General features: G+C 40.7%; 2 protein-coding genes across 2 annotated transcripts; both read right to left on the reverse strand.

Moving 5' to 3' along the window:
* Positions 1-5858: 5858 nt before the first annotated feature.
* Positions 5859-6673, reverse strand: LOC133903714 (receptor-like protein 9DC3). The gene has a single exon (XM_062345156.1). It carries the CDS (start codon positions 6671-6673, stop codon positions 5861-5863), a length of 813 nt encoding a protein of 270 aa, XP_062201140.1. The 3' UTR covers positions 5859-5860.
* A 75-nt stretch (positions 6674-6748) lies between these two features.
* Positions 6749-8952, reverse strand: LOC133903713 (receptor-like protein 6). The gene has a single exon (XM_062345155.1). The coding sequence runs from the start codon at positions 8909-8911 to the stop codon at positions 6749-6751; it is 2163 nt and encodes a 720-aa protein (XP_062201139.1). The 5' UTR covers positions 8912-8952.
* Between the last annotated feature and the right edge of the window lie 4389 nt (positions 8953-13341).

The following is a 13341-nucleotide window of genomic DNA, read 5'->3' on the forward strand; positions in this document are numbered from 1 at the left end:
TCTTGCCGACTAGTATGTGTAGGTCATATATGGGTAGGATGATTGCACATTCATGTGTTGAGTATGGTTTTGGAGCCTCATTCGATCTTACTCATTTTTATTGTGATAAATTTGGCTCTTTAGAGAAATTAATGGATTATCACATTATAGGAGAGTACTATGCTTGATGCATTTTACTTATTCATAAATTGTAAATATTTGAGAAATATCACTTAGAATTGATTTTATTGCTTATCTAGTATATATGTGGTATGACAAGCTCATTTAATACTCAATGTCTCAAAATATCCATTAATTGATCTATATTTGGTTTTAAATTAAAACTTGAGACTCTTGATACTTCTTTAGGGATCTATTTAATCTCAAGATTTTTTTTAATCACCTTCTTATTCGGATCAAATCAACTATGGTTTTTATGTGTTTACTTATGATAGTTGATTTTGTGAAAAATGCATTTGAAGCATAGTGCTTAATTTCTAAATCATATTCACATGCTTCTTTGAAATAAAGTTGATATATTCTTTATTGTAATTACCAAATTGTGACATCTTCATATACCATTTTGTTCTTATAATTGGTAGTAATACAAATGGTAATCCTTATTGATCATCTTTCTTTCAATTTTTTCTTTTAGTGATTTCTTTCTTTGTGAAAGATTTCCTTTGACTCCTATATTAAGAAATTTTGTTTCTTTAAGGAAACTTGCCTTTTGGAGTTTATAGAAGCTTGCTATCTCAATGCGTGTATCATTTTCAATATACTTGCTTGAGATAAGTTTTTGAGCATATTTCTAATTTGTTTGTCGTATGCTCAATCTTTTCACTGTACATAGCGGAAGAATAAAGCGTGCGGATAATGTCAAGAGAGGTCGAGGTAGATCAAACTTGACATGGGAGGAGTCTATAGAGAGAGATCTGAAAGATTGGAATATCACTAAAGAACTAGCCATGGACAGGGGTGCGTGGAAGTTAGCTATCCACGTGCCAGAGCCATGACTAGACTTGCAAGATCTTATGGGTTTCATCTCTAGCCTACCCTAACTTGTTTGGGACTGAAAGGCTTTGTTATTGTTGTTGTTGTTGTATGCTCAATCTTTTCACTTAGTTTATTTGTTGAACTTTGTAAGTGATCATTTGTTGATCTTTTGTCTTAGATGTAATTTGGACATTATTTATGATATTTGCCTTTCAATTGGTATCTTTATGGCTTATATGCTATTTTTTTTTCAAATTATATCTTTATTGAATTTTGGAAGTGATGAGCATGGTTGTTTAATTTAATTGTTAATATATATAGCATGTTTTATTTCTATGATACAACATATAGAGTAAGCCTCTCTCAAAAGTTCTTAATGGCTAAAAAAGTGCATAGAGTTTTTATTTGACTTCAATTGATGTATGCTTTTAATGCTTTTAATCTATCAATTGGTACGAATTTCAATTGATATCAATTCCATATCAAATCAATATGCACTATTTATTGGAGAGTTTGCTCTATGTGGTGGTATTTTGCTAACCTCTGAGGACCCAATGAGTTTGGTAGACAAATTGTATTTGAATGAGTTTTAGGTAAAATGGAGATGCATTGGATAATTGGGTTAATCATAATGAAGGTCATTTCAAAAAGAAGATCATTTCAATTGGAATTCATGAAGCAGTTCTTCATCCTTCAATTGGTATTTATAAAGAGGATCTGCTCCTTCAACTTCAATTGGAATCATAAAAAAAGACAATATCAAAATAAAGCCAAGCAAGGATGAACAATGATCTACTACATCAATTTAATGCCTTTTTCGGTAACTTGTTCTTAATTCATCCATTTAATATCATAGATTCAACCTTATGTAGGTTGCATCATAGCATGATAATAACTTGCGAAAATTTGTTCTTCATGCAAGTGCCTAAAACCTCTTTATTGCAAACATGAGGAATTTGAAGTAGCATATTTTATGGGATCTAGAAAATCATGTTTATAAGTCATTCCATCCAACATATGCAAAAGAATTCATATCAAATGCTTGAGTTACTCTTATATGCAATATTGATAAAGATTGCAAAAAAAATTCTTTTGCTTGAGGTTTACACTCCACTTTGAATGACCTTATTGAACATATAAACTTATAAGATGTTGACACTTTGTGATAAACGAAATACTCGCTATAATGTCAACAATTTTGCTATGTCCAACTTTGAGCTTAATCCATTGCACTTGTGTTTTGGATATTGATTTTGGACTCATGCTTGACTTGCCTTCAATTGAATTTGTTTCAATTGGCATCTCTTTCAATTGGTATGTTTTAGAATTTTAATTGGTATCTTTTGCAATTCCATTTGATATTTTTTTACTATCCTTTTGAAATCACATTTGGTATCACTTTAAACCCCTTTGATCCATTGTGTAGCATGATCTCCTCACATGGTTTATAATTTGATAAGTGCATTTGGTTTCACTCAAATTATGAGAAATGCATAAATTGTTAAGAGAGCTCATTGTATACATGGTTGTGCATTAGCTTTTAATGATTCATTTTGTGGGATAGGGCTAATGTGCTTGGGAGATAATTTCTTTTTGGACAAATCGTCTCTATTTGGTAAGTTCTCCAAAATTCTTCTATTTTGGCATTAATGTCAATTGGGGGAGAATTTGTACTAAATGTTATATTTGTAAGAGTGTTTTGCTTATGGGGGAGTTTTAAAGGCTATGCATTTGATAAATGAGATGAAGGTTTTTGCATACATAAGTTGCATGATTTTGCATTGTATATTCATTTTGATATATACATTGACATGCTTGATTCCTATGTATAAAGGAAACTCCATCCAAAATTTGAGATAGACAACATATGGAATGATATTCAAGATTCTTTCACACATGCAAAAATGGGTCAGGAAACGAAAGCACCCAAGCACTATAGTCAGTGCGTACAGACATGTCATCACTCATTTGGACGTCGTGGAGGAGCTTCGTCCCCTGAGTCAGGCTGAATCACTCCTGAGAGATCTTGTGAAAGGTTAGCTCTCAGAACAACATAAAACACTAGCGATCTATTGGCGCCAATGGTACCACTTCAAGATTTGTAAGTTTGGTGATGATAACACTACTTTCTTCCATGCTAGTGCCCCGGCCAGGCTACGGAAGAACCAGATTAAAGTTCTGCATGACTAGGGAGTGCCAATGTACAACCACTCAAAGAAGGAGAAGATCCTGGGGGATTTCTTTGCCTCTCTCCTGGGATGCTCCTCACTGACTCGTTGGGGTTTTGAGCTCTCAGACCTTTACCCAGAAATGGTCTCTCTGGACCACTTGGATGCCCCTTTCTCGGATGATGAGATCTCGCATGCCTTATGGCACATGAGAGTTAACAGCAGCCCCAGCCCGGATGGCTTTAGCCCTAGCTTCTTTAAGACCTTTTGGGCTGTGGTCAAAGATGACATCGAACAAATGTTCAGCGAGTTTCATGCCGGGGCTGCGGACTTGGCATGTGTCAACCAATCTTATATTATGCTTCTCCCAAAAAAGGATGATGTTACCTCTGCTAATGGTTTTCATCCGAACTCACTCCAGAACTTACCCCCAAAGCTTCTGAGTAAAGTGCTAACTACCTGCCTACAGGCTGTAATCACCTCCCTGCTGCATCAAAGGGTGCCACATCTCTGAGAGTTTTGTCATGGCCGCCGAGCTTCTCCAATGCTATCACAAGCGGAGAGTTCCTACTATAGTTCTCAAGCTTGACTTTCGAAAAGCCTTTGACTTGGTTGAATGGTCTGCTCTTGATCTAGTTCTGCGCTCCCATGGCTTTAGTGATAAGTGGTGTTGGTGGATGCATCACCTGCTTCAAATGGGCCGCACAACTGTCCTCCTAAATGGTGTGCCTGGACGCTGGATTCAATGCAAGAGGGGTTTGCGTCATGGCGACCCGCTCTCCCTGTACCTCTTTCTTATTGTGGCTGACGTGCTACAGTGACTGATAACAAGGGATGGGTTCATCCGTCACCCACTCCAACCAAACCAGCCCTCTCCCATCATCGAATATGCAGATGACACCCTCATCATGCTCCCTACTGATGGTACACAGTTGCTGACTTTAAAGACTCTTCTTGATCATTTCGCTTCAACAACCGGGCTCCAAATTAACTACCACAAGATCACTTTTGTTCCCATCCATGTACCCCCTGAGGAAGCAATGCCCCTTGCTTCTATTCTTGGCTGCAGCATTTCAACATTCCCCCCGACGTATCTAGGTTTGCCTCTTTCTGATAAGAAACTCCCTACTCCCGCTTTGGATTACTTAGCACTCAAAGTGTGACGACGGATCCCTGGTTGGCGCACGTAGTTTCTTACTCCTGCTGGCCATCTAACCTTGACCGACACTGTCCTCTCAGCCCTACCGACATATGCTATGGTGGTTTTTGAGCTTGCCAAGTCCACTATCGAGAAGATCGACCAACCGAGAAGGGCTATGTTCTGGAAAGGTGCCACCGAATGCAGTGGTGGTGATTGCCAGGTTGCCTGGACCACAGCCTGCTGCCCCAAGCAAGAAGGTGGCCTGGGGCTCAAAGACCTCCACCCACAGAACTTCAGCCTGCTCCTCAAGCTCCTGCACAAGCTTTGCTTCGGACAAGACACCCCTGGACCCGCTGGATCATCTGAACCTATCACCCTTTCCAGACCGGATTCCGTACATCGCATGCTTACACTCATGCCGCTCTACATGGCTATAACCTCGTGAAGGTTGGCGACGGGAAAACCACCTCCTTCTGGTATGATGACTGGACTTCTATGGCCCCCCTCAATGAATCACTTCCCGCTGCCTTCTCGCACTGTATGCGCAATGATGTCTTGGTTTCTAACACTCTGGCGCATGGCTCCCTCAATCTTGAGCTCCAGACTTGCCTCACACCCACCGCCCACGCTGAGCTAGACGTGTTGTCCGACAACCTATCTTCTCTTTCCTTAAGAGGCTCCCCAAACATTCGGTGGATGAAAAGCTCCTCTACTCTGGGGTTTCAAACCGCGTCGGCCTACAGAATGATCTGCCCACCCCACCCCCCCTGGGTAGGATGTGCGGCTTCAGGAACACAATTGGGAAAACTTTGCCCCAAAGAAACTCCAAATCTTCTTCTGGATTCTTCGGCATGGGAACACCAGGACCAGAGCCTTCCTTTACTCGGTCGGTGCCATTTCGAATCCCAGCTGCCCTTTCTGTCCCTCCACTCCAGAAACTATCGATCACCTCTTTGTAGCCTGCAGCGGGATCGCTAGCATATGGAGTCGTATCCTCCCGGGTGCTGGATAGCTACAAACCATAAACGCCTTCTGCTTGGTGGTGTTTGCAACCTTTGACCACCTGCAGGTGCCTGTTGGCAACACCTTTATCCTCCTGTTTCTATGGATTGCCTGGAAGGGACGAAACTGTAGGATCTTAGACAGCACCAACACAGGCCCATTGGATACTATGCATCTTCTAGCCAACCACCTTCGGCTTTGGGTTTCCTGGACCCCCTCCTCGGTGAATACAGAAATAGTATGGATTGGTGTTCAAACCTTATGGATGTAATCAGCTAGGGCCTTTGTTTTTTCTTCTTCTTTCCTCTCGTCGTCTCTGTTCTCTTCGGTCTCCTTTGAGACTGTTGATGTAATTGTGCACGTTGTTTTCTTTTTTTGGCAATGAGAAAATTTTTAGGTGGGAAATCCCCACCATCATTCTTATCAAAAAAAGTATTCCGGACAAATTAACACCATAAACCTTCAAGAACATTACCAATAACAGTTTTCAAGGCTGCAATAATTACAGATCATCATACATGAAATTTATTACATTTTAATACATAATTAAGAAGGCTTCCTGCCTTTCTCAAGATCATTTTCTAATGGGTTTTCTCCATATCACTACAATTGCAATTGCAAACCCTACACCAAATCCCAATCCAGAAAACATGAACAACATAATGTCCACATATTTCTTGTCGGAACGATGTGACACCACATTTGTTGTTGTTGTGTTGATGCACTCTTTTGACAATGGAGGTCCACACAAACCGTTGTTTCCCATAAATGACCTATTGGAGAATGTCAAGAAATGAGGCGACATCGGTATGCTTCCCACCAGCCTGTTGTTGGACAAGTTTAATGTCGTGAGGAAGTCCAACGACACTAACTCCTGTGGGATCTCCCCCGAAAGCTCATTGGAGGACAGGTCTAGAGCTTCCAACTGGTGCAAATGACTGAGTTGAGATGGAATCGTCCCAGTGAGAAAGTTATGTGAAATGTTGAGCCCATGTAGCAAACCAAGTTCCCCAATAGCAGCAGGGATGCTACCATTGAATGCGTTGTTGGAGAAATCGATGAATACAAGTGTTCTTTGTATCTTCTCAAAGGTGGTATCACGTCCTTTATATGTGACTGCAGCGGTATATTTATAGGTGGAACTTGTTTGTGGCAATTCATGATCCATGATCAATGACATATTTGGATCCCTAAATATCATTGACTCCAACTTCTTAAACCATTGGTCTTGGGGCAATGCGCCATAGAAGCTGTTTGAGGAGATATCAATAATCTGTGCCCTTGGAAATGCACAACTACTTTTTTCTTGTGCAAGAGGTTTTGTGACCTGTCCAAATAACTTATTGGATTTGAGGACAAGGACTTCAAGTCTATGAAGTGTACTCATCCAACATGGAAAAGAGTCACTGATTTGATTATTTCCAACATCGAAGACCTCCAAGTTTTTGCAAGCAACCAGAGATCATGGCAACTGCCCTTCAATCCAATTGCCACTGACATCTAATGCCTCAAAAGAGCAGTATTCCTTGATATTGTCTGGGAACTCCCCGTGCAATTGATTTTTGTTTAAGTATAATGACTGCATCCCATTAACATTCTCCATCAAACAAGAAGGGATTGGACCACTGAAGTTGTTGTAAGAGAGATCAAGGAGTTGTATACTCGTTCCAGCACAAAAGGACAATGGAATTTCTCCAGATAAGTTGTTCCTAGAAGCCTTAAAGAGGGTAACATCACTAAGATGAGAACTGAAGTTAGAAGGAACTGATGAGAACCGGTTGTTTGAGTAATCGAGCATTATTGCAGAGCCATGAGGTATTGGTATGGCCCCCTCAAACATGTTGTTGCTAAGATCTAAAACCTCTATCTGTGGAGGAAGAAAAGGGGAGTAACCAATACTAGTAAATTTATTATTCGCTAGGATCAGAAAGAAAAGATCTTTCCAAGTCTCCCATGCCCACAGCGGTATAGCCCCGTGGATTTGGTTATCTGAAAGGTCGATCGAACCGATTTCATCTTGGTGCCTCAAAAAATTCGGGAATTCAGACATGTTGCAACCTGATAAAGATAAGTGTGCGATTTTGGGTAACGATGCAAGTGAAGAGTTATCTTGTCCATCTACCACAACTAGATTATTATCAGAGAGATCCAAGGCAATAAGATCTGGAAATTTCCTAAAGGAGGTAAGCTCCATCGTGCCGGAGATATAGTTTGAATTTAGCAATATTATTTGCATTTGTGTTAAGTTTGAGATATATGGTGGAATTTGTCCTGAAAAGTTGCAGTTGGACACCGCTAAATTTCTCAAATACCTCAAGTCACCTATGAAAGAAGGTAGTGATCCTGATAAGCCGCAATCATAGAATTGGAGAGTAGTCAAAGATGTTAGGTTTGAAACCCATGATGGTATGGACCCTATTATTCCCTTTCCAGAAATCTCTAATGCACTCAAGGATTTGAGATTAGCGATTGATGAGGGTATCTGTCCGAAAAACCCACTCGCACCAAGGCCTAGCTTCCTCAAGGATATGAGATTGCCAATTGAAGCTGGTATTATACCCGATAAATTGGTTCTACCAACATTCAGATTGACCAAATTACTACTAGTTGAGAAATTTGGCAAGTAACCAGAAATTTCATAATTGATGTGAAGATCAATTGTTACTAGTTTCTTGTGTTCAAAGATTGCCGATGAGATCCATCCCTCAAAGTTATTATGGTTAAGTTGGAGAACACTTAAATTGGAGAAGTTGGTCAAGAAATCTGGGATTGGACCTGACAAATAATTATATTGTAGGTCAATAACAACAAGGGAGTGCAAGCTATGAAGTGAACTACAAATAGAACCGGAGAGACGAGAGTATGGTAAGCTAAGAACCTGAAGTTTTGGACAGGACTTGGCTAGGACATTGCACCAGTGCGTCTCAATGTTGGACAGGTCCACCCGTCCAAGGTGTAGCTTCGTTAAATTGATAAGGTTTGCGATTAAGGTCTCAATGTTTTGCACTATGAGTCGAGAGCCTAAATTTGAATCTACGTGCAACACATAACCATTAGAGAGTAGCTCAGTAGTTTCAAAACCAGTAGAGAGGTCGAGGGATACCAGATTTGTCAAGCTACCGATGCTGGTTGGCGCCGGTCCAGAAAAGCTAGAACTAGAGAGGTTGAGATGGGTGAGCTTGGTGAGGTGCTCAAACCCACTCGATGGGAGCTGTGACCCATTGAAGTCGTTGTAGGCAAGGTTCAGGTTCTCAAGGGAGGTCAGATCGAAAAGTGCAGGGTCGAGGCCTCCGCTCTCTAACCTGCAGTTGCCCAAGTCAAGGGAAGCCACGCGGCCTTCGGCGTCGCCGCAGCGGACACCTGCCCAGCCACAACAGTCCGTGCCGGCCCTCCATGACCGGAATGCCATGGTGGACTCGTTGGTGGTGGCGAACGACCGTTTCAGCCGGAGCAGTGCCGATGCCTGGTCAGACAGGCACGGGAACAATGGCGGCACGGCAACGGTGTGGTTGCCACCAGCTGACGAAGGGCGAAGCGAGCACACGATGACTACAAAGTGGATTTGTATGAGCAGATGCAACACTACTGGCCGTGGCCTGTGATGGGTCATGGTGGTGACCACCATATTGGCAGCTAGCTTTGGCTAAAACTTGTTGCAGGTGAGCTTCTTCTTCTTTTGATGTGGGGAGATCAACGTACCGTGCCTTGGTTTATATACACAGTGGCAGCTGCTTTATAGTAAACCCATGCCCAGTACCGATCTGTCGCGCCGTTGTCATGTTTTTGTCTAGTTAGTGACTAGTATTAAGGCCGTATGGTCTGGTCTGGTTTGGTCAGTCAACGTAGCATGAATACAAAGACAGAACGAGCCGCGAAATTATGTATACGAGTACGAGTCATTTGGCCAGTTCCTTTCAGAAATTTTCAGGGAGGTTCCGAGACGGATAGCTGGACGCTGAACTAGTGGATACTCCAAAAAAATATGGTTAATTGACAAGGGTAAATGTATGGTTGGAAAATTTTGTTAATTTTATAAAATTAACAAAATTAACCAATATTCTCTTTTCGTTAATTATTAAGATTTTTTTTATTTTATAACACCTAATTTTTTTAAGGAAAAGAGAGCCTTATATATGGTTTTTATAAAAAAAAATTAACCACTACTCCAAAAAAAATTTGTTAATTTTATAACACTTAATTTTTTTAAGGGAAGGTGGGGGGGGGGGCTTATGTATGTTTTTTTAAGACCAAACAATACTACAAAATTTATTTAGTGAGACGTCCCTATGGGATTAGAACAGATGATTCTAAACAGGAAATGGTTGTACAATTAGTACTAGTACATATAGAACCGTATGTACAATTAGTAATAGTATGGACCATCTGTACTATTACAAACGTTATAGTTTGGAACTGTCTGTATTGTGTCAGTTTGTATGTTTTTTATTGACATTTTAAAAAATTCATAAAATATACATGTGGGGTTGGATGAAAAAGGTTTTATATCAAAAAATTGTAGCTCTCGACGAGATATACAGTTTTGTAGTTGATAACTTTTCCCCTTAAAGTCATTTTAAAGCCCAAATAATCATCAAAATTTTAGAGAACAAGGGTAAAAGGAAATAGTATCCTATTGTTCTTAGCGATCAATGACACGTGAGATGATAAGGAAGCTTTGTGCATATTTGGAGGTCACTGGTTTGATTACTAGAAAATTGGTATTTCGTGTGAAAAATCATATGATTTGCGACCGCCTACATACTAACATAGGGGCCGGTATGGATGGGATTTTTTTGATTTTTTAGCCCTGAAAAACATCTGTGGAACAGTACATATGGTTTGGAAAAGTATTTTACACAGGGTTTATGAACCATCTATGCAAATTTTTCTGTAATAGTGAAACTGTGATATATGGTTGTTGTCCACGTTTGTTTCAACGCAAAGGACAGGGTAGATGTGTCCTTTCCTACGAGCCTGTTTGGTTAGGCTTTTTTATAGGGGAAATTTCTTATTTACCATTTAAAATTTTGCCTCTTCCATCTATACCACTCCGATCCAGAAAACGAATTTCTTCTTTGCCACCGATTTTGTTTTTCTTCCTTCCCTACCACTACCACTCTGTGAGCCTTCGGTCAGTTCTACAGGCGAAATTCACTGTTCACATATACTGTTTGCAGTGGTCTTCTGTTTCTCAAAAATCATAGAACTTTTTATACATATTCCATAATATATGTGTAATCCATTTTAATTGGAGTCGCTCAAAAATTATATGTAGAATTTAAACTAAAATTCTCCAAAAAATATTACTTTTATGGCTTTTAATAATTTTAGGGTCTCAAATAAAATCCTAAAAATCTGATAAATTCACTAATATTCCTCTAATGTAATGGAATAATTTTTAAAATTATTTTTAGTCTTAGGTTATATGATGAAAAAGTGAGTTTCTTTATAATACTTCATTTATATGTATTTTTTATCATTGCATATAAATAGAGCATTACAAAGGAACTCACTTTTTCACCATATAATCTAGGGATGGAAATAATTTAAGAAATTATTCCATCACTTAAGAAGAATATTAGTGAATTTTTTCAGATTTGTAGAATTTTATCTGAGGCCCTAACAATTATTAGAATTTATAAAAGTAGTGTTATTTGGAGAATTTTAGTTTTAATTCTATATAGACTTTTTAGTGAATCTAATTAAAATCGGTTGCACATGGATTATAGAATACGTACAAAAGATTCTAGGATTTTTGGAGGAACAGAAGACCACTACGCCTGTGAACAGTATCACTGAACAGTACCGGTGAACAATGAATTTCGACGACAGAACTGACAAAAGGCTCACAGAGTGGCATGAAAAGAATGAAAAATAAAACTGATGGCAAAGAAGAAAGTTCATTTTTTTGAGTGGTATAGAGGGAAGAGTCAAAAATTTTGATGGCAAATAAGGAATTTTACCTTTTTTCTAGCTTCTCGTCCTGAGGAACTAGAAGCCCAACCAAACGGATGGCTTCTCAAAGTAGCTTATTAAAAGCTAGGGGCCTCAAAAGCTAGAAATGAACTACACCTCAAAAGTAAGCCCAAATGGATTTTTCTAGCTTCTGTGGGTGGCGGTTTTCAACACAGGCATCAAGTTCATATGAAATTACTCACGCTTACCATCATATAAAAAAGGCTTGGACGGAGGAGGCTCGCGACCCCACAGCACCACTCGGTCCGGATCAACCTCACATCCCCTGAGCAACTAGGGTTTCCCCACCGGTCCGCTGCCGCCTCCTCCGTCGTCCCCGCACGCCGCCTCCATCATCCCTGCCCTCTCCGGTTGACTTCGCCCCCATCTGGTCGATGTCGCGTCCTCCGTCGTCCCCATTCATTCATCCATCCATCACATACATGGCTTTGAGCTACAATTGTTCCGCTTAAAAATACTGGAGCTTGAATCTGCAACTAGAGAGCAGCGGTAGCTAATAGTTGTCATTACCCAGATTTGGAGAGTTGATATCAATTTCCTTAGGTCGAGTTGTACTGATATAAGTTGGATCAAGAAGATGGAGGTCTCCTAGCACTCCAAGTACTTCTGCGAGTTATGTGGCAAGGTAAACATCAGGTTGCGTGATTGCTTGTATTGTTCGTCAAATGGTAAAATGATCATTGTGTTTTGCTGTGCATTTGTATATTATTATTGCTTCCTGTCATTTGTTAAGTTGTAGATAAGATGCACCATTTTTTTTGGTTTGTTACAGGCTATTGGTTTATCATACTATGTCTGTTTTGGAGGACAGCATGAATAGTGACTTAGCTGAATATGTTTACTGCTAATTGAAGTGATTATAGCTGCACTGCTAATGCGATCTCAGATTATGGTTGTCATTCATATGGCCATCTTGTTGTTTCTGAGCTGAGTGCTAGTCGTTTGCTTGAACTGAGTTCTAGCGTTCTATATAGTAGTGAACTAATGTGTAAGACATACTTTGCTACTCCTGTTCTGGTTTCATGACTGTTCCATTTGTTCATATGTTTATATGTTTGCTAATTTTGTGCCATTTGTTCATATGTTTGCTAATGTTGCAAACTTTCATAACCAAACAAAGAAGGGGCCTTCGGCCCACTGGAATAGTTCAAAGGTAAGGTGAGAGACCTTCACTAGATGAAGAACTGTGTATTGTAATTAATATCACTCATCCTTTCGGTTACAGTGCCACCTTATTTATAGATTGTACCTAACCACTCTCTATTACCATGTACAATAATACCCCTGTAACGGCCACATTCCCGGCATATTTGAGGGCAATGCGGTATTATTCCATAGCGCATCTGTCCTATTTACAATTATGTCCTTCTGGGTCCTTGGTAACCAACTTCGATTCCTCCTTCGCCGTGTCCTAAAGGTCTACGGCCGATGGCACCTTTGGAGCACCCTCGGTCGTCTTCCTTAGTGCTCCGAGCGATGGTCTTCGTCATGCCTCCAAAGGCTAGCCGAATGCTTCACTCGCGACGACGCCCCCGGCGTCCCTTTGGCTGACTCCCTCGTGGAGCCCAATGGGGATCTTCGATCAACTTCCGAAGGCCTATCAATGGCTTCGCCGAAACTAGAATCCGGACGCGCCTTGGTGGCGCCGAGCGCCCGTAAAGTACCTTCGGCATGTCCGAAGGGTTCCTGCAACATGTGAGACCCATAACGATTGTAGGCTGTTAGTAAACAGTGGATGGAGAGGCCTTTGACCCTCCTCGAAAGGGGGGGGGGGTTCCTGTGAGACCATCCCCCAACAGCAGCCCCCCACGGGCAAGGCTCTTTTTCGATGGGCCAGACCTGTGAACTAGATTATAGCACCGAACGCCGTCCCCTTCGACCCATCGAAGGACTTTCTGCCTCAGGTTTGCCCTCAGTGAAAGAGCCCCCTTTTGCATCTGATCAGTATAACTTTGCGCTTGTAACATTTTCTGGCGAAATGGCTCAAGTTTTCGGGCCTTTTTTTTTTGCATTAACCGCCACAAAGGAGAGGATTTTGATCCCAAGTGGACGCCTCAACTACCGCTAGGGTCGGTTCAG

The sequence above is a fragment of the Phragmites australis genome, chromosome 21, assembly GCF_958298935.1.
Source record: "Phragmites australis chromosome 21, lpPhrAust1.1, whole genome shotgun sequence".
In the NCBI taxonomy this organism is placed as follows: Eukaryota; Viridiplantae; Streptophyta; class Magnoliopsida; order Poales; family Poaceae; genus Phragmites; species Phragmites australis.

Excerpts from the sequence above, each read along its gene's own strand:
- LOC133903713 (XM_062345155.1), bottom strand. The coding sequence starts at position 8,911 with ATGGTGGTCACCACCATGACCCATCACAGGCCACGGCCAGTAGTGTTG.
- LOC133903714 (XM_062345156.1), bottom strand. The coding sequence starts at position 6,673 with ATGAGTACACTTCATAGACTTGAAGTCCTTGTCCTCAAATCCAATAAG.